This window comes from Sardina pilchardus, chromosome 22 (genome assembly GCF_963854185.1).
Source record: "Sardina pilchardus chromosome 22, fSarPil1.1, whole genome shotgun sequence".
Lineage (NCBI taxonomy): Eukaryota > Metazoa > Chordata > Actinopteri > Clupeiformes > Clupeidae > Sardina > Sardina pilchardus.
The window spans coordinates 24414617-24436824 of NC_085015.1; the positions used below are offsets into that span (position 1 = coordinate 24414617).

Below are 22208 nucleotides of genomic sequence, written 5' to 3' on the forward strand. Positions count from 1 at the left end.
TGATGGGGCGAACGTCGTCGCCTCCACACCAGTTGCTTTCGTCGAAATAGGTAAGGACATCTTAAGTGAATGTCACACTTAGCAAACCATGTTGTAACATAGGAATGACATCTAGGCTGAAATAGCGAGAATGCCGGTATAGCGCACTGATTTTATATGCGAATTAATCGTGGCTCAGTTCATATTAAGCTAATAATTATTATTTTCATCAGCAAAACAGCGGATATACGGTAAATGTGTAATGTTATAGGTTAAGATGTTCATGAAGTAAAAAAAAATATTAGTGCGCTAGCGTAGGCCTATATCAATATTAAGCTAAAATGCTGTCTGATCGCGATATGATAAAAAAAAAAGACAAGGAAATTTCTCTCTTTTAGCGTCATGAAGACGTCACCAGTGAGTCTTTTCTTCTGATACAGACGAGGCATTTCAAACCTCCGCCACCTATGTGCCTGAACTCTTACGTCACTATCTAAACGCACAGACTCACCTCTTTAATAAGCGCACGTGTGTGATGGTGAAATTGCTAAACGGGAGGCATTTGGATCAGTTTAATTCATATTTCCCTTTGGATCTGACGTGATAGCATGCGCCTCGTTAGTGTTTTCCGCTCTACTGCTCTCATTCGGTTATATTCTTACAGATGGACCAAGTGCCGGTTACAGCGCGCTGTCCATCACCGTCCATCCCCTCGCGCCGGAGGATGACCCCTCCGAAGCCCACTGTAATGCTGACCTTCTGGATGGACTCGAGTGCCATGGGCCAAGTGGCCATGTCGTAACGCACTTTCTTTCCTTGTTGAGACATCACTGTTTTCAAACTGGAGGACAACTTTATAGGACTTATGGTGAGTATCGCTGTTTAAGGCTGTTTGGCCATCATCCACAATGTTTTTGTGTACCTGCTAGTCTCTTCCCTCTTTATAGGGGTTGAAGGGTAGGCATATTGGCAAAGTTCATGTTGACGAGTGCATCTGACGTGGTACCCTTAGATACATGCGGTAGACATGTGCAATATCTGCAGCAATGGTTCTAACTTCTGGAGAAAAAAATACCGGACTCTTAAAAGGTTGACGGGCAACGCCATGTTTTTGGTGTCGAGCGTTCTTTAACCAAGCCAGCTGTCATTGATCCGTATCTGTTGTCGGAGTGGATTCCAAGAAACACAAGTGATACCTCACCATGGCATCATAGCGGGTCTTATCACTGCATTCCCAGAGCGTGACAGACAGAATCCATTTGTTGCAGTGCGGGACGCGTGCCCAACGCTGAAGTGATACATTGTTGAAGTCATTCTATTTACTTACAAGTAATCAATATACACAAACCGTTTTGTGCGTGTATAGACTTGTGTGCGAAAGAAACAGAAATAGCAGGAGCATTTCACTCAAAGGGCAGCCGCACCAGAGACTCTGGAAGCAAGAGAAGGCGTGCATTGAATATCAATTGTCGTTGTCAGCTAATCATTGCAAGAAGCTGTGGCATGTGCGTAGCCTTGGTTATCCTTCTAGAATTGTGTGTCCCGGTTGTTCATATGTTGCTACGGTACACAGCGCCAACCAAAACCTCTGTAACAAGAGTGGCTTGGTGAATCAAAGTCGAATTGCACTCTAGAGACATTTAATATTAGGGTTGACGTACACAATTATAGGTGAATGCTTTATAGGCAGTGTGTTTTAGCATGGCTTGGATATCATATTGAGTATATATTGAATATTTTCATGCCCATACCCCACCCTGCACACTTCTTTGATCGGTGCCCGGTGCCAACGCGTTTATTTACGGACTTGTCAGAATGTGCTCTTCAGCTTTCCTGACATGGGTAGGGCCGTTAATCATGCGCGGGCCGTCGTTACCTGTCGTAGCTAGCAGTGGAGTTGTCAGCAGACAATACCCACACAACAGACAATACCCCACACAACCTTGCTTATGTGCTCATTCAGTCAGAGAGATCATGCACATATCCCCATAGGCTGTGTCAGCACACACACACACACACACACACACACACACACACACACACACACACACACACACACACACACACACACACACACACACACACACACACACACTCACACACACACACAAAACTCCATTAGGTGTACCGGAGCAAATATCAGGACCAAGGACAGCGATTTTAACCAACTGGAGGGAACTATCCATCCGTGCAGGCTCTCGTCCAATAGAATTGGAGGAAATGCCATTATTGGTGACTCCAGAGTGGAATGTTTTTTTTTCTTTCTTTTTTTTTTCATCCTGTAGCTGTTTTTTTTTTTTTGGACTTCGCCACTAAAGTGAGCCCATGATTCCATCCTGTGAGAGCATTAGTAGCTACGGGTGATTCATACAGCCCTGCTTAGGATGGACACTATAAGCACTAAGACACTAAGACTCTCTAAGATTCTCCATGCCTTCCTTCCCCCCTCGGCTCAAACCTCAACAAAATGAACTGCGAGTTATTTTAATCTCCGAATCCTTGTGCGGTTTGCCTGTGCCCAACTGAGACCCCCAAACAGACTCTCAAGCACTTCACAGCGACAAGGACAGGATCAGCACATTCTTCCCCAGACTAACACTCAAAAGTGGGAAACAATGTTTCCACTCTCTCTCTCCATCTCCTTCATTACATGTCTCTCTTTCTTAACCACTCTCCACTGTCTCTCTCTTCCTCTCTCTCGCTCTCTCCCTCTCTCTCTTTCTCTCTCTCTCTCTCTTTCCAACTCTCTCTCTCTCTGCTTCTTGTATGCAAATAAGGTACAAATGCAAATGCAGCAATGTGTTCAATTTGGACTAAAAGTAGACCATAATGTTCAACATGAGGGATTACTTGATGCTGACGTTACAGTATTAAAAAGCAGCCAGGGACTATTCGGTTAGTGTTTGATGGAACACCACCTAGCACTGAAAATAATGGTGGAAAAGAGGGTGAAAACTATCGTGTGAAGAACAACACTTCAGTCCTCTCACTTTTTAAATGCCTGATATTAAGATGTCCCCAAAAATATATTGACTCACCACGTTTTTCGTGTAACGGAGGGGTGCTTGAAGCTAAGCCTTGTGGTGTTAGGGTATTAAGTGACTTATTGGGACAGGGCAGCACCAGTCCTGGAATCCATGTTTTTTAGATGCTGGGCGAAGCAGGCAGCATTAAGGCACTGATGAAGTGGTGGGCCCCCCCTGGGGTGGGGGATGTGACAGTGGCGGCGGGTTAAAAGTTCAACGCACAGGGTATTACAGTGTAGGGTCATGTGTAGGAAAAGTGTCAGTGTCAGTGTGTGTGTGTGTGTGTGTGTGTGTGTGTGTGTGTGTGTGTGCTGTGTTATGGTTGGGTGAACATGGCATGTGTGCATCTTCCAATAAATACAATCAGTCAGTCCCTGTCGGAAAAGATGGCCTGTGCATTGGAGCACGCTGAATGAGCAGGTTAGTCTCCTGCACAGTGAGGGAATGAGAGAGTGAGAGAGAGAGAGAGGGATAGAGAGAAAGGGAGAGAAAGAGAGAGAGAGGCAGTGATGTATGGAGGGAGAGAGCCAAAGAAGAGCCAGAGAAAGAGAGGGGAGAGAGAGAGAGAGAGAGAGAATCCAGCAGATCACGGAATGAAACTACTCTATCTCCAATGACAGCCAATAACTGGCCTCTCCCTTTGAGCAATTTGGAGGTATGATATCAGACTGTCCTAGGAAATGTCATGTTATGACATGCTCTGATCAATGTCAGCACTGGAGGGCAATATGTTTCTGTCAGTCAATATCAGAATGGCAGTATGCTCTGCTATTATCTGCATTAGACCCATGAAATCAGACAAGTGCCAATGAACATTAGACTTGGAGGACATGATGAAATCCAATCAATGGTTATGAGGTTCACTTTATGGCGACAGACTCATAACGTTTCGCCGTGTTTTATGGAAGGCCAGGACAAATGTAGTTGGCTCTAGGCAACCTTGAACATGGTGTAGAAATGGATTTAAAGCAAAAGTCACCATGGTGTCCCGCACATGTTGTTTCAGTGCTAGGGATTGCCAACAGTGAGTGACATTGAGATAATAGATCCCTGGATGGGTAAAAGAGAGGGTAGCACATGGTCCTGTAAAATGGACAGTGAAGTGGTAGTCAGTTGAAAGGAGGACAGTCATTCGGCAGACACAGTGTTCAAAAAAGGTAAAGTGGCGCAGAGGATCCTTTAAAAGCATTTCACAAATGGTGCGCTGTCATGTTGCAGTTTCATATTTCGTTCCAAATTCCACTGGTGGTGATGCTGAGTTGAAGCCAATAGCCCTCATTAGGCCTACGACAAGGATCAGTATCCTCATTACAAAATGGATCTGGCCACATTTGGACAAACTGTGATCTAGATCTAGCTGCAGATTAACACACTAAAGCAATAGCGTACGATAATTAATCTCTTTTGAGGCATGTTTTCATGAGCAGCTGTTTTTGTATGTTAATGTGAAGAACAGATAAACACACCTGTTATTGCCATTAGTTGTCCAGACTCTGCAGTTGCTGTGCAGCTCAGGTCAGAAGAACACTGTGCAAATCAGAGAAAGTCTTCACAGCATGACATTGCCAACAGTCTCACCAAAAGATGCTAGTTAACATGAGAGTGAGCTTTTATCAGTGCCCGTTAGACTATTGGTCTCGTTAGCAACTGCTTTGCATGCTGTTTAGGTAGGTAGCTTATAACGTCTGCACTCTCATCCTCTCGTGATAGTAATGATTGATGCAATATTAATGCCGTGCTTTTATCTTTTATCGCTTTGGATAAAAGCGTCTGCTGAATGATTAGTTGTAAAGGTAGCCTGTTAGTTCTAGTCTCAAACTGCTCTGCACATTATTGATATTCACTTTGAAAACATGTCCTGAGACCATTGCACCGACATGGGACGACTGCCCATCCCACCCCATTTGTTATCCTCAGAATAAGCCTTGATTTGAGCTGAAATGTTACATTGTTTTGAATCAGCATGTCACATTTAAGACCACAGTTTCAGCAGTTTCTTAGGCTTTTCATACGACATGTTTTTAGCCTTTTTGGCAGAAGTTGTGAAAGTTTCTAAGATTCTCTTCAACATCTTCGGGGTCAGGAGGATGGCTTATGAACTGTCTACATTCAAATCCTACAGACAAAGAGAACCCTTCATTAAAAAAAAGAAAAAAAAAAGTTCTAACCCTTGGGGGTTCTTTGATGCAGCCTAAGGCTGGAGGAACCTTATTTTTTGGGGGGCTAAGACTCTACTCTTCGATGCTTTCTGTAAAGGGGCCAGTGTCTCCTTGGCAGGTTCCGGCAGAGTGCTGGCCGGCGACTAGAGGGGATGGGTTTCAGCTGGGGGCTGGAGGGAGATGATTTGATTTGTGTTTTGGCTACCTCCGCGGGGCGCTTTTCTTAACAGCTCGCGCCTCCAGTCCTCCAGCGAGAGTGGGAACTCTTTGACGGCAGTGGGCTTGCTGCCTGACTCGCCGAGAGGAGCGAGCGCGAGAGAGAGAGAGACAGAGAGAAAGAGGGACAGAGAGAGAGAGAGAGAGAGAGAGAGAGAGAGAGAGAGAGAGAGCGGAGAGAGAAGCTCCCTTTCTGTTCCAAATGGTGTTGATGAAAATGGAGGGGGGTACGGGTCCATGTGGAGGCAGTCAGAGTCTGGCCCTCTGCTTGTGTGATGATAGTGCGTGTGCCAGTCGCACAACAGTATCGAGGCTCTCTCTGTCTTTTTTTTAAAACAGTTGCAGACAAGAGGCAGGCGAGAGAAAGACAGAGAGAAAGAAAGAAAGAAAGAAAAAGAAAGAAAGAAAGAAAGGGAAAGAGAGAGAAAGAGAAAGAGAAAGACGCCTTCATTGACTCTCAGGTCTAAAAATACATGGTGGGAGGGAAATCCATCAGCTGTAATAATAAATTTAGATAGTCTTTGTCAGACTAATGGTTGTAGCAATGGCTTTTGTGTGCGCTAAATGTTTTAGAATAACGGCTTCCGAAACTAAAGTTAAGTGCTTTAAATTCTTAAAGAAATCCCAAACGATTTTGATCAACTTATTTTTCGGGGGGCAAAAAGGCTGTAACCATAGCTTTGTGTGTCTGCGCGTGTGTGTGTCTGCGTGTGTGTGTGTCTACGTGTGTGTGTGTGTGTGTGTGTGTGTGTGTGTGTGTGTGTGTGTGTGTGTGTGTGTGTGTGTGTGCTCCTCGCTTAATTCTCTTCTTCTCCTTTTCAGAGTGGAATTTGTCTGTTGCCTCGCAGTCTAATCCAACCACTCGAGCTCTCGCCGAGCGTCACAAAGATGTGTTCATGTGTGTCAGTCCGTCACATTACATTTTCAAAGTCCATTGTGACTTTTTTTCCCGCCATTTATGGGTTATAATCCCAAGCTGATCTAAATCCTCCCTAAGCCCCCTGTCTCCCTCCGTCTTTCCGTCTGTATTGTACTTTTTGATTGAGACGCACGGAGCAGCTTTGATCGACTCTGCGTGGTGCCTTCTGCTGACCAGGGTCAAAACTACACTGCATTTAAAGAATTTTTAAAAGCTTTTGATTGTCTAAAGCGTTCATGATTGGTCAGAGGCATTTTAAATGACCAATCGCTGCATTGTAATTTGATTTGAAAGTCTTCAAAACTTCAGCCTTGAGTCATCCTGGATTAGGTCCAGCACACTGACATCAGCGACACACTTCACACTTGTCTGGACTGTGGACTGTGGACATTTTTTCTTTCTTTTTTTTCTACAGTAGGGTTATTTTTGTCAGCCAGCTCGAGGCCCCCACAGCACAGCGCTGTGTCGACACCTTGTTTGTTTACCATCCCCTGAGTCCTGATTGCGGTGCCGAGAACTAGTCTGGAGTGACCGTCCAAAGCGTGCGCGTGTGTGTGTGTGTGTGTGCGTGTGTGTGTGTTTGAATGAGTGAGCGTTTCGAGTGCAGGCGTCAGTCTCTGGTGCAGAAAGAAGGTCACCACACACAGAATGGTGGCGGTCCTTCGTCCGCCCGGCCGGCGTGCGCACGCTGCACTGACCTTCTTTCTCTGTCCCGCTACTCACTCACTGGCCAAGACCTGCGCAGGAGTCGTCTTCCCGCTCCCAATTCTCTGTGCAGTGACCTTTTTTTCTTCTTCTTCTCTCTCTCTCTCTCTCTCTCTCTCTCTCTTGCTCTCCTCGGCTTGCTTGTGCGCTCGACTGGTCGAAGCCCAAGTTTGCCTGTGGCCGGAGAGAGCGGCAGCCGAGAGAGAGAGTGCGGAGACGAGAGAAAGGACACGGGGAGACGTGGAGGACGGGGAAGTGGCGTCCAGTCCTGTCCAGTCAGCCGACCGGCAATGATTTTAGTGTGCAGAAAAGCAAACGGGGGGGGAAGGGGTGGTGGGGTTGGGGAGGTAGAGAGGGTCTTCTAAGGACTTGCCTTTGCGCAAGCATACTAAAAGATAAGGTTTATGGCCGTCTTGATTTTATGCGTTCTCGAGATCGTATGAGCCTACACTTGTTTTAGCCTTTTCTCCCCTCCGGTGCTGTGCAGTACCTGCCTTATATCTAATTTTCATTTGCTTGCTAGAAAAGATTTAAGGACCCCTTAAAGTAATAATTTCCACAGGTTCCTTGCCAAATAGCCCATCCTAAATCTCAGCATTTATAATCAAGGTAGAAATAACACATTCACGCAAGGGGGACCTGATTTAGCTGTGCGAGAGAAAGCGGGACTATCTGACCTCAGACAGACTGGATTTCTAGAGTGAGTGAGTGAGCGTAACGTACCGGCGGTTTAATTCGGGATTCAGCTGGAAGAGTGGGTAATTGGTGGTTGGGTGTGTGTGCAGGCGGTGGAGACGGATAGAGATGAGTGGAGAGGGTTTTTTTTTGGGGGGGGGGGGTGTTTTTGGGTTGGGGTGGGGTTGGGTTGGGGCGGGGTGGGGAGAGGTGACTCTGCTGGGGGGAGATGGGAGGCGGACAGTGGGTGTTTGAGGCTGAGTGTAAAGGGTATTCTGGGAGTGTGTGTGTGTGTGTGTGTGTGTGTGTGTGTGTATGTCTGTGTCTGTGTGTGTGTCTGTATCTGTGTGTGTGTGTGTGTGTGTGTGTGTGTGTGTGTGAGTGATGCGGCGTGCCTGAGGGGATTGGGCCGACGATGCACAGCAGAGGGTAACTCCAGGCTGGATGATAAAACAGAAAATAGACAAACTGAACTGGATGAGAGGGAGAGAGGGAGGGAAAGATAGAGGGAGACAGAGAGAGAGAGAGAGGGAGTGTTAGAGAAGGAGGAAAGCGAGGGAGAGATGACAAATATAGGAGAAGAGGGGGAAGGAACGAAAGATATGAAGAGGAAGCTGGAGGAGAGGGAGGGAGAGATAGGGAGAGAGTGATGAGTGTGGGCGTATATCTTTGCCTCTCAGGGACAGAGATCTCAGAGAGGGACTGTTTCTCACACTCACACACACACACACACACACACACACACACATGCACATGCTCACACACTCACAAACACACACAAATACATGCCCACGCGTTCTCTTTCTTTCTCTATCACACACACATACCCACACACTCTCACACACACACACACACACACACTCACATACACACACATGCTCCTACAGGGGCTAGACACACGAGGAAAACTAATCAGTCTTCTGGTAATTAAATATGAAAGAATGAGGGGATGCGGGGGGGGAGTGCTGCGGGTGTGTGTTTGAGGCCAAGGCTTCCTCCACGAGTGTGTGAGTGTGTGAGCAAAGTGCGTCTGCAAGAGTGCCGTCATCTCTCTGTGTATCTGCTTCTGCGAGGGTGTGTCTCCATGTTTGATTGTTGCAGTCGTGTCGTATTGACTCTTCTGTTTGTGGCTTATTTTGTCTGCGTGCTCATGTTAGCATTGTATATGTGTGTCTGTGCGTTTGTTAGCACTGTAGCTATATATGTGTCTGCGTGGGCTACTCATGGTAGCCCTGAATATGTCTGTCTGCTTGTTCATATTAGCACTTTATATGTGTGTCTGTGTGCTTATGTTAGCATCTTACATGTGTCTGTGTGCTTATGTTAGCGCTGTGTGTCTGCTTGGTCATGTAAGCATGGTATGTGTCTGCGAAGTCATGCAAGCATGGTGTATGTGTGTTTGCTTGTGTAGGTGTGTGTGTGGGAGACAGAGAGAGAGAAAGAGAGGGAGAGAAAGAAAAAGAGAGAGAGACAGATAGACAGAGTGAGTATGTGTCGTGTCGTGCGGATGCCACAAAACTGCACACAGCTGTGATCCTCTCTCCTCCGCCACACTATAATCTGGAGCTGTATACTCCAAAGCAGATGTGAGGCCGAGCAGCATATGCCTCCGCAGACCAACAGGAACTCCGCTGACTTATCGTGCGCCCTGTGTCCTTGCCATGCGCACGCCAGTAACGTTACCAAAGCATACAAATGAGCCCCTTCAATAGGCTTGTTCTGGATGACATTATTAAAGACAGAGGGAGAGGACTATATTTACCTTCCTCTATGTCTGGGATAGTGTGTGTGTGTTTGGGTATTGTATATTTGTATACTGTACAATTGAATACATATTTGAACACATACGTTTAAATATGTCTACGTTATGTCTTTGTTTAATATCTATCAAAAGGACATATATCTGTGTATGGGTATTATCGTTTTAGATTGATAACACTAGAATGTTGTACTTTCATTTGACTTTTGTGTTTTGCTGTCTATTTAAACCACCCTCACATGGTTGGTAGTGTTCTTCTATATTTTTCCTAAAAGTGCATTGGGTCTGTGTATGCCGTGTGAAATGTGCTATAATAAATAAACTTGAACTGAATGGAAAATGGGTGTATAGTGCCCAGCGTACTGACCCGTTGTTGTCTCGCCAGCAGGATCTGAAGCGGGTGCTGTCCTTCCCGCCGTACCCGGGGGACTACCTGCACCCGGTGGTGTACGCCTGCACCGCCGTCATGCTGCTGTGCATGCTGGTGTCCATCTTCACCTACATCGTCCACTACAGGTACCGGACACCGGGCCACCCCATGTAGCCTGTCTACCCCATAGATATTAAAAAGGGGAGCGTACCTATGTTCCCCGGATCCTATATTCCCCACTTTGTATGGAACCGGAGAACATAAGAACCCTTTTTTTCCTTAATTTTAAAAAGGGACCTACTGTATGTTCCATGGTTTTCCCAAAAAGGGTCCTATGTTCCTCGGTATGTATTGCGACCGGGGAACATAGGACCCGGGGAACATAGGGATGACCCCATTAAAAAGCTAGATGCCACATTGGGCTTCAGAACTTACGTAAATAGCGCCACCATATTGGTGGGGGCAACAATCACTGCAGGCCGATGGAGAAACAGGTGTTTCTGATCAGAAATCAGACAGGTGTCTCTGGGCGTATTCACACCAGGAAGGTCCGTTAGTTCACTTATTTGGTCCGGACCAATTTTTTTTTCTTTTTTTCTTTTTTAGTGCGGTTCGCTTTCACACCGTGATTAATTGCAACCGGACCAGAATTTATAAACAAAAGCACATGTGCTAAGGTCGTTCAACCATTGGCTGGTAAACGTGTAGGTGGGGTGAAGAATAGGAAGCCAAAGTCAAAGTTGGCCCACGTAAATACTATGTTTGCGTACTGTACTCGTTATTATCCTAGCAATATAGTTTATACAGTTACAGCTTTGCAGAAGTGCTTGAGCGTCAAGACCGTTTGATGCAAGTTTAACAATATCATGCTCGTAATTTTGCAACAACGAAGACGTGCAACAAAACAGCTGAGAAGAGCTCTCATGTGTGTCCAACATGCTAACAGCAGGCCTACGGAAGACGGAACGGGTAGGAGATGCAAAATCAAATTATTGTTGGCAAAAAAGCGTTAGCCCACTGCTGCTTACAGCTGTTGTGCGTCACGGAGCTATCCTACATTTCCCATAATGCGCAAAAACTACGGGAGCTCGTCAAATCCAAAAAAGGTAGATTTCTGTAACTGGGTCGGATCGAGGTCGGTCTGCTTTCACACCATAAACGAACCGCACCAGGGTTCGATAGGAACCGCTCCGAGACCACCTCCTCAGCTGGGTCTCGGTCCGCTTGTTTGGTCCGCACTAGAGTTCGAGTGATTGTATTCACACCAGTCAAAAAGGTCCGAACCAAGCAAGAAACGAACTTGAGTTCGTTTTAATCGAACTAAACAAGGCAGGTGTGAATACCCCCACAGATTACCGGCAAGTGTTGCCCATAGACAGTGAGGTGTTTGCCCCCAGCAATATGGCGGCTGTGTTCACGTATGCCACCTAATAGAACTGGATGGACATGCGGTATCTACCGTAGCTTTCTAATGTCTATGCTCTACCCCACACAGTCCAGCAGGACACACAAGGAAGTGATGTTAAAGCGGAGCATTCTAGAGTCTTTGGTTCACTAAGATACAGCAAAGCAGAGATGGGAAACTCTTGGCTTCAGAAAGTCCTACCATGTCTTTGTTCTATCTCTGCACTTAACATAGATGATTTTGCTTTCAGCTTAGTTACTTGTCTGAAGAGTGGTGCTCATTAGAATTATCTGGTTTAGTGAGTAGTTGGAGAAAAGAAGTGGAAGGACTTTCACTTAACTTTCTGTTTTCCACCCCTTCAGCAAAGCCATCATTGTTCAGTACAGGCTAGGCTATGCTAACACAATGTAACCTTTGACATTTAACTCCACATGTAGCACGGCGGAGGTAATTCCGTCTCCGTGCTTCGCACGTCGCCGGAGTTCTAGACCTCCACCTAGCCATTATTTCCATCGAACCGGTCACCTCGTCGCCGTTATCCCTTACATGCTCATCTTAAGCCTACCTCACACTGACAGACTTCGACAAGATTTGGAAAAGATTCTTGAAAGATTGTAGTCTCTTGAGTAAAGCTTGAATGAGGGGGCACTAGTTAAAAGACTACAATCTTTCAAGAATCTTTCCCAAATCTTGTCAAAGTCTGTCGGTGTAAGGTAGGCTTTAGCTGATGTCTACTATGCGGTGCACAGCTGTGGGGTGCCATTATATACCGCAGCAAATATCCTGTGACAAAGAAAGAGCTTCACACTGCTCATGCCAGTCCAAGACAGCTCAGCACAGCAGTGGAGCTAGCTATGCGCGCGCTAGCCAATATCACCTTGCCAACCCAGCAGTGCAGAAGACATTATGGTTTAGCCAAAATGACAGTTTCTGCATGTGAAGCAGATCTGACTGTGCGTGCGTTACTGCCAGGTGAGTTAGGGCTGCCAGCTCGGGAGTCTCCTGGGTGTCTGTGAATCTGCCTCTCTGTGGACAGTGTGCTTCACACGGCCACATTCTGAGCACTTAAATAAACTCGGACGAAGTCTGTCACACACTTGAACACACACACACACACACACACACACTCACTCTCACTCTCTCTCTCTCTCTCTCTCTCTCTCTCTCTCTCTCTCTCTCTCTCTCTCTCAAACACACACACACACACACACACAATTTACAGACTACATTAGAGTGTCCTTAATTGTTGGCTTGTGAGCCAGGAGAGAGGAAGCAGACTCGCCCGAGTGTTTAAGGCCAGCAGGCACGAGTAATTAAGAAGTACAATGTGGGAGGAATAGATTGAGTTTTTTTTTTTTTTACCCTCTCTCCTTCTTCCGTCCGCTTTGTTCGGGGTCAGACCATAGCGGAGGTTGGTTTGAGTCTTTTCCTGAGTCAGACGCCTGGCGTTTATAGTATCATCTCTCTCTGGCTGTCGGAGAGAGCACTATCTGGTGAGTAACACTCGCTTTGAGGAGGAAGAGGGGAGGAAATAGAGATGGAGAGAGAGGGAGAGAGAGAGACATAGAGAGGGAGGGCAGACTGACTCCCCCAGAGAGGAGTGCAGCCAAGTCCAACAAGGTTCAGCCCACATGCCCTGCCCACTAAATAAATAAATAGACAAATAAATAAATAAATTCATAAAAGGACAAAAAAAAAACCAACAACAACAATAAAACAGGCCCCTTCTGGGACGAGCCAGCCTGTAGTCACCCGGTTTAATAGACATCAGATTTATTACTCTTCCCTTCGATGGGAGCAGTTTTATGTTTTTTTCACCCCCTCCCAACCCCCCCAACCCCCCCCCTCTGTCGCTCTGTTCATTTGTCATTCACCTGACCCAGTGGTGCCTCTGCCACTGAGCTGTTGTTGTTTTTCCTTCCTCCAAGGGTGATACGCATCAGCGGGAACGGGTGGCACGTCCTCCTCAACTTCCTGTTCCACACGGCGGTGACGTTCGGCGTGTTTGCGGGCGGCATCAACCAGATCAAATATCCTGTCGTCTGTCAAGTGGTGAGTCTTTCCTGCTCCGCTGGCTTTCCTGCCAGGGGTCCCTCCAATGACATGGTGCCTTTGTGTGTGTGTGTGTGTGTGAGAGAGAGAGAGAGAGAGAGAGAGTGTGTGTGTGTGTGTGTGTGTGTGTGTGTGTATGTGGGTGTGTGTGCGTTTGTGCGTGTGGGTATTCACTTAGTTTTGTTGTTTTGAGTGCAAGTATGAAAGTGTGCTGAGAATGTGCAGTGGGGTTGTTTTTTTATAGCTGCAGAAATGTCCATATGTATCTGTATTGATGTAGAAACCCGAGAGCAGAACCGACCCATTATTTAAAGGAAATATCTTTAAAAGTTTAAATTCATTCAACTTTTAAACTAATGTATTTCTGTGTTTCATAGCTTCAAATCCATCCCATTCATATACTTTTTATCATTATAAAAGTCTAAAGCCACCGCACTACACTATATGCCCTTCACAGTGTTAAATCCCCTCATCCTCGCTCCACAATGAACTCCAGGTAGCTCAGTAATGCCTGCTGTGTCAGTGTTCTCTGGCTGTAAAATATTCAGCTCCCTCCTATGGGACCATATAATTTCTCCTCTTCAGATGTGACTGTGAGAGTGAATGAAAACAGTTTACAGCGCAGGGTCAGGAGTTCAGATGAGGGGCGGCTCAGACAGTGCAGCTGTGGTTCCACAAGCCTATGTTGACATATATACTATATTATATACTGTATATATATGTGTGTGTGTGTGTGTGTGTGTGTGTGTGTGTGTGTGTGTGTGTGTGTGACAGAACAGCTGTGGTTCCACAAGCCTATGTTGAGATATATACTATATAAGTATACTCATACTGTATATATAGAGTAATTTCCCGCATATAAGCCGGACAGTGTTTTATGCAAGTTAAAAGAAACAAAACCATATTAACACCATATTAACTGCCCCCCGTATTAACCTCATAGCTGAAATCTCATAACCATAGCCATTTTTAAGAGACCACATTTTTTTTGCACATTTTTCTGATGTCATCCTATGATTGCTGAGAGACATTCGAATGAGTTGACAGTCATATTCAAATTTGCCACGGTCTGTTAATTTTGAATTGGACCGTCATTCACTCGAATGTCACTTAGCAATCAGACCTGTTTCTGTAATGCAAATCGTTGTATGGGCTCAGGTAAACCTCTGATAACCGTGGTCTATGATCACAGTTTGATACTCAATTCACAAATGCTAATGTAAACTTTACCATGGAAAAGAAGAGGTTGTATTTAGATGTGATACAGAAATACAGAAATACCACTGTCTTGTCTTGGCCTGAACTCATTTAAAATGAACTGCGGTAAAGTGGAAAAAGGTCCTGTGGTGAGATCAATCAACATTTGCCATTCTTTTTGGAAATCATAAACTCTTCTGAGCTAAAGAGGAGAGGGCTTATCCAACTTTCCCAACTTATTATAGTGCACACACAGTTGAAAACCCAGCACCTATGATGTGCATTAGTGCCACAGCATGGGCATCTTGCGCAATCTTGTACAATCAATCTTGTACAATCAATTTGTTCAACAATCAATCAATACAGGTTTTGAGCAATATACTGCCATCCAGGCAGTGTGTTTTTCAGGGAAGACCTTGAATATTTCAGAAAAACAATGGCAAAATGAATTCTGCACATACAGTATTTAAACAGTATTTCTCGATAGAGGAAGAGTCCAGGTGCCAAAATGGCCTGTGCAGTCCAGAACTGTTAAATTAGGTGCATTATGAAATGATTAAGAATGATTAAGAATACCCCATACTGTTGAGCAACTGAAATCCAATATCGGGTAGGAATGGGGCAACATTTAATTCTCAAAATTCTAGCTACTGTTCCTAAACCATGTATGTTGCTGGCATCAAATTCAGCTAAATATGGGTTTATGAGGTTTGCATTTTACATAACGTCCCAACTTTCTGATTTGGGGACGATTTGGAATATATATATTACCCTCTATACCCTATATACTGTATATATTGGACGATTTGGGGACGATTTGGAATATATATATTACCCTCTGTACAGTTTATTAAATTGGAGTCACTAGTTTTTGTGTCATCTATTGCAAACATTTTCATTTTACAGGGTAGCAGTGCTAAGGGGAAAAGTGGTCAGGTGACTGTCCATATGTCTGTAGCATATGGTTCAGTGTTGAATGGGTGGATGAAGCATTGTGTGCTGTCTTTGATGGCGAATCCTAGTAGAAAGAGTTTAAACCCAGTATCTGCATAGACTCGTCAGAACATAGAAGTTATATTGTGAGATTGTGTATTGTATGTGCCTAAGTGTGGCTTTTGGCAAGTTTTAATTAGTCTGAGACGCACACGAGCTAAGACAGACAGCCCTTGCAGCTATACAATCTGTCAGGAATGACATAGTTTTGGTTATCTTAGAAAGTCCTCATAACCCAGAGTGGCCTCTCAGTTAAAGTTCAGACTGCTCTTTAGTCATTTAAGCAATTACTGCACACTCCTAATGTGAAAGTTGTTTGCATGGGCGTAGTTCTTCATGTGTCAGTGTAACTTCTAATGATGGCGTTTGTGAGTGCATTGTTGCTCTTGTTTGTCTGTGTATGTGTGTGTGTGTGTGTGTGTGTGTGTGTGTGTGTGTGTGTGTGTGTGTGTGGTTGCTCATCAGGGGTTGCATCTCTCCTCCTCTTGCTGCTATCTCTTCCTCTGTTGATTCCCCCATCTCGTCTGCATTATCCATGGGCTGCGTTCCCCTCTCTCCCTTGTAGCTCACAGCCGCTAACATATGTCCCCTGTCTCCTGAATGGCCTACATACTCCCCTTACAGAGGCCAGACACGGCGACTACATAATCACCCCTGTTTATGACCACGTCGGGCCAGCCCTGGTATATACGCGACAGCCCACCAGCAAGGACCGTCGTAGTGGTTCGAGGATATTTATACTGCCATTGAAGAGCATAAGCCTCTTGTTGGTGACAACGGCAGACAGAATGAGATGAACCTAATCATGTTGCATTGGGGGCAGTGTTGGGATTGAGCCACATCAATTGCACTCGTAATGGCGCACATAAAAAAAGAGGAATATTGGTTTCTCTGAATCGCGCTTTTAAATAACCTTAATGTTACAACACGTCGCTGTAATACCCAGATGTAGCGTTCACTGCTCTCTGTAATATATTTTCTCGGTTTGGTATACAAGGGAAATATCCATAACCCCAACTGCCGCTTCCGCGGCTACAGTGCGCGTGTGGATTTTTCTATTACAGGAGTATCTGTTGAGATGCTGGATTTACTGTGCTGCATTAGCCTGATAATGGAGAGGCACTAACCAGGCTGGTTTAAGAGCAGGTTTAAGAGCTCCAACTCCTCCAAAGGCTTGGCAATTCTCCAGGGAATCTTTATGAAGGGTGTGTGTGTGTGTGTGTGTGTGTGTGTGTGTGTGTGTGATGCCTCCAGGCAGCCACCAGAGGGGATTGGTTATCAGTGAGAGTGAAAGGGGTTATGGGTGGAAAAAGTGCTGTGTGCAGCCAGGCGAGTGGGACACCTGCACAACCCAGCTGTCTAAGGAGGATTACCTCAGACACACACGCACAGCTCACCTGTGTGTGTGTGTGTGTGTGTGTGTGTGTGTGTATGTGTGTGTTAATGTGTGTGAGTGTAGGTATGTGCCTATGTGCACATTGTGTGGGTATGTGCCAATGTATATGGGAGAAAGAGAGAGACAGAGATAGACTGAAATAGAGAGAGAGAGAGAGGATGCGTGTGTGTGTGTGTGTGTGTGTGTGTGTCAGTATGAATATGTTTGCTACTTTGTGTGGGTATATGTATGTGCATGGGGATGAGAGAGACAGAGAAAGACTGAAATAGAGAGAGTGTGTCTGTCTGTGCACACAAGAGAGATTGAGAGTGAGAGAGAGAGAGAGAGAGAGAGAGAGAGAGAGAGAATGTGTGTGTATGACATTCTCCTCGGGCAAACAAAAGCCAAGTACTGGGACACAGCGATGGCAGCCGTGAAGAAGTCACGCTCGACAGCTCTCTGTTTCACAGCAGTTGAGGTGGCACAGAGCTCTCTGCTGCTGTTGCCTCTGTGTGTGTGTGTGTGTGTGTGTGTGTGTGTGTGTGTGTTGGGGGGGTTGGGGTGTCTTTGTGTGCTTGCACTTCTGTGTGTGTGTGTGTGTGTGTAAGAGGGAGAGTGAGAAAGAGAGCACACAAGCATTTCAGTATTTAAAATATTTGACAATGGAAAATTATTTCCAAAAGTACACACTTCTAAAGATTGACAATGTTTAGTTTGCCGAGATATCTGTGCTACACATCTGTTCTTGTCCTGATGTTTGAGCCTGTTGATGTATGTGTTTCATCTCTGTGTGAATGTGTGCTAAGAAGCATTAGCGCCATTTCAAATAGTAGTTCCAGTCATTTCCAACGGTACGGTATTGTTAGCCTAGAAACCAATTCTGTGCACCTGATAGTGCGTGTTTGTGTGATGTGTGTAAATAGCATATCTCCTCCTCTCTTTTTCTCTCTCTCTCTTTGTCTCTCTCTCTCTCTCGCTCTCTCATAGGTGGGTGTAATTCTGCACTACTCCTCGCTCTCCACGATGATGTGGCTAACGTTTACCGCCCGCAATCTGTGTAGAGAGGTGTCAAAAGCCCCCCCTCCTCCGCAGGAGAGAGACCCACCCCGCAACGATCAGCAGAGATCCAAACCCACTGTTCTCGTGTAAGTAGCCCAGTCCATGTTCCGTGGCTAATCGACTGTGAAGGCAACGGCTAGCATGTGACTAGCATAGCAATATTGTCCACCCCTGATTTGGCAACGATTAGGAGTGACTGTCAGCAAAAGTTAAGAATAAGAAGTGCTCAGTTTTTATTTTGATATTTCATTTTCTTTGATAGGGTTTCCAGTGCCTCCAGCCTCCCATCTGCATTTTAGGTTCAACAGCATGAGAAGAAACGGTTGTTCTATTTTGAAAGTATGGGACTTTCAAAATAGTCCTTTGAGAGCTATTTTTTTCTAACATGTGGGAAGATGCTCTAGAATTCTTGGAACCTTCAAAGATTAACACAGGACTACTGCCAGCTTTTTTTCTAAAACCTCAAATAACTTCATTCCAGTATTCGAGAGACTCTCAGTCATAATTTATACAAACAATGTTCACTCGTGTGTTTACTGGAAATTGTGGGTAGTTTCAGTTCCTGATTTGATATCCTGACTTGAGAGCAGAGACGAGTGAACAAGCAGACTGACAAGGGAGGCAAGGGTGTATGCGTGGTGTTCAGAGAGGATTGTGAGGAGCGGGTTTTGGCGAGACAACAACGAGACAAAAGAGCGAAAAACAGGCCCAAAAAAACAAAACGAACAGAAAAATGCAGCAAGACAAAGATGGGGTGACAGGCAGTTACCAAGGGCAACGGCAGCAGGTGCCGGAATGATGCTCGGCCGCTCTCGCTGTCACTCATTAGAGGGAGGGGGCGGGAAGGGTGGGTAGGGGGCTGTTGGGGACAAATCAATTTTACTGAGGAAAATGGAGAATGTTCTACCGCCTCCCATTTGGCCCTGCCTTATCTTACATCATACTTACACAACCTTTTTCCCACAAAATGTCCTCTTCTTCATCCCTCTCTCTTCCTCTCTCTCTTTCTCTCTTTGTAGATTTTATTTGGTGAGTGTCGGGGTCCCTTCGATTATCGTCGGGGTCACCGCTGCAGTTAGCCTTGACAACTATGGGAGCAGAGACGACGCACCCTAGTGAGTACTTCCAACACCCCAGGGGTCACAAATTTAGGCTTAATCATGCGACCATCGATTTCCTGCCAGCCCCCCTATCTCAATCCCTCTTCCCCACTGACATTTAGTTAAAACCTGATAACCATGGGGGGATGGGACATTATCATCAGAGCAATGATGCATGAACATGAAAATAAAAATAAAAATAAAAAAAAAAAACAAGAAAAAACATCTATTTTTTCCTTTTCTTTTTTCTTTGCCTTTAAAAAAAAAAAAAAAAAAAATAGTGGCTTTGACGGTGTGTTATGTGGGTCACTCGCATTTCACGTTTCATACATAACAACTTAATGATGATCACATTGATTCTGGGGGACATGTCATAATTGATGGCATAAAATGACCGTGAAGGCTTGCTGATTAGCGGACAAGGGAAAATAATGAAACGGTCAAGCGTAATTGTAATCCCTTCTCATCTCATCTGTCTCCGCTCCTCCTCCCATCCTCCCTGTCTCTCTCTCCACCCTCCTCTCCTCCTCTGCTTTGCTCGTCTTCCCTTCTTTTCTTTTTTCCCCTCCGCCTCACCTGTGTCCTGCTTTTTATGCTACCCTTCTTTTCACATTGGATGTTTCTGCTCTGTTCCCCTCGTCTCACCCCTCCTGTCACTTTTCCTGCTTCCTCTCCTTCCTACCTTTCTTTCTGTATCTGCCCATCCTTTTATTTGCTTTGCCTCTTCCATATATATTGTCCTATCTCTCCCCTTCTACCTCTCCCACTCTGCGCCTGGCTTCTCCCTTTCCTGTCATCTTTACCTTTTCTCTTCGTTTATTTCTGTGTTTTAATCTCTATTTCCATTTCATTTTTCCTCTCTTAAAAAACACTGTCTTTGCCACTCTTCTCTTCTTTTTTCTTCTTTTCTTCTTTTCTCTTCTATTCTCTTTTCTCCTCTCTTCTTTTTTCTTCTATTCTCTTCTCTTCTTTTCTCTTCTCTTCTGTTTTCTATTCTTCTCTTCTTTCTCTTCTCTACTCTTCTCTTCTCTATGTTTTCTAATCTCCCTATGTTTATTTATTATTTTGTTCCCTCTCTCCAAACGTCCTCTCCTCACCTCTCTTCTTGACCTCTCCTCCCGTAGTTGCTGGATGGCCTGGGAGCCCAGCGTGGGCGGCTTCTACGGCCCCACGGCCTTCATGGTGCTGGTCATCTGCCTCTACTTCTTGGTCACCTACGTGCAGCTCAAGCGCCACCCGGAGCGCAAGTACGAGCTGAAGGCCATGACCGAGGAGCAGCAGCGGCTGGCCACCGCCGAGATGGGGCACCACCACTGCCACGACCCCTCGGCCGGCGAGCCGGGCATGGAGGGCGTCCCGCACCACCACCACCACCTCCACCACCACCACCATCACCACCACCACCCGGGCTGCTCGGCCATCACCGCCTCCATGCTGGCCAACGAGCACTCGTTCAAGGCCCAGCTGCGCGCCACCGCCTTCACCCTCTTCCTGTTCCTGGCCACGTGGGCGTTCGGCGCGCTGGCCGTCTCGCAGGGCCACTTCCTGGACATGATCTTCAGCTGCCTGTACGGCGCCTTCTCCGTCACCCTGGGCCTCTTCCTGCTCATCCAGCACTGCGCCAAGCGCGACGACGTCTGGCACCGCTGGTGGGCGTGCTGCCCGTCCTCCAAGCCCAAGATGGACGTCAACGGCGAGGCGGCGGCGGTGTCCGGCGTACCGGTCAGCGCCAGCGCGCACCAGGCGGGCCAGAACCACCAGAATCACCACTCGCCGCAGACCCAGATCCACTGCCACCTGGACTCGCCGTGCCCGGGCAAGCCCCTGCTCTCGCCGCACCTCCACCCGTCGTCCAGCCACTGCAAGCTGAGCCCGCTGCCCGTGGGCCCGCCGACGCAGAACCACGCCGGGCCCTGCTGCGCGGCGGCGGCGGCCCTGCACGGCTCCTCGGCGGCCGTCTCGCCGCTGATCGAGCGCTCGCCGCGGCCGCAGTCGCTGCCGGACGAGCTGCCGCGCCCGGCGCTGCCGCTGCAGAGCTGCCTGAAGGACAGGACTAAGTCGCGCTCGTTCAACCGGCCCCGGCCGTCGCTCCGCGACTACGCCTACCACATGGCCTCCACCAGCCTGGACGGCAGCGTCCACAGCGCGTCCGGCTGCATCGGCGGCGGCGGCGGCTCGCACCTGCTGGACAGTCCGCACAGCGCCGCGCACCTGGAGCTCCACGCCGGGCCGCACCGCGACAGCCAGCTGAGCTGCCACAGCCCGCACCCGGACAGCCAGATGCGCTGCCGCAGCCCCAGCCCCAGCCCGCTGCTGGACCCGCACCTGGGCGCGTGCCACCACCACCACCACCACGGCAGCCTGCACGAGGGCCTGGGCTCGTCCTGCCACTCGTCCTGCCTGGACAGCCAGCTGGCGTGCCTGGACAGCGTCAGCCAGCAGGCCACGCACGTCTGCCACCGCCACGCCTGCTGCGCCAAGGCCGACCTGTTCGGCGGCGTCTGCTGCGCCGGCGCCGGAGACCCGTTCGGGCCCTCGGGCGGCTGCCAGCCGGAGGAGCTGGAGGAGCTGGGGCCCCCGGGGTCCTCGGGCATGTACGGGGGCCCCAAAATGGGCGACAAGGACGAGGAGGAGGAGGCGGCAGCAGCAGCGGAGGCGGCGGCGGCGGCGGCCCTGGCGCACATAGATCTGCCGCCGCCGCCGCGCGCCACCCTCTCGTGCCCGCAGGGCGTGGCCACGCTGGGACGCAAGGGGACGCTCAGCCGGCGGGGGACGCTGAGCCGCAACGGCAGCCTCCACGAGGACTACATGTTCAGCTCGGACGCCACAGGAAACATAAGGACTGGGCCCTGGAAGAATGAAACCACTGTGTAGACCCTCCCTTGACCCCTAACCCCACCCAACCCACACCCTACACCCCACCCCCACCCTGACATGATCCCATCCTCCATTATCTAGTCCCTATGAGGCTGGAACTGACCCCCCCCCCCCACTTCCACCCCCCACATCCCCGTCCTAAAACCAAACTACTGTGTAGTCCCAGGGCTGTCAGCAAGACGTCTCTCGCCCCTCCTGAACTGAACTACTGTGTAGTCCGTTTTCGCTGTGATTCTCCTCCTCTGTAGTGTCCAGTCACCTCTCCTCCCTGAATCTTTACACTCATCCTCTATGGCTTCCCCATTGGGCCAGAAACCTCTTGAATCTTACCTTTGTACATTC

At 47.5% G+C, this 22208-nt stretch overlaps 1 protein-coding gene across 1 annotated transcript; it reads left to right on the forward strand.

Moving 5' to 3' along the window:
- The first annotated feature begins 130 nt into the window (after positions 1-130).
- On the forward strand, positions 131-21863 carry adgra1a (adhesion G protein-coupled receptor A1a). The gene is made up of 9 exons (XM_062525736.1): positions 131-136; positions 644-766; positions 9827-9954; positions 13142-13265; positions 17818-17950; positions 18899-19004; positions 20114-20693; positions 20769-21629; positions 21717-21863. Exons 1-9 carry the CDS (start codon positions 131-133, stop codon positions 21861-21863), a joined length of 2208 nt encoding a protein of 735 aa, XP_062381720.1.
- Positions 21864-22208: the final 345 nt, after the last annotated feature.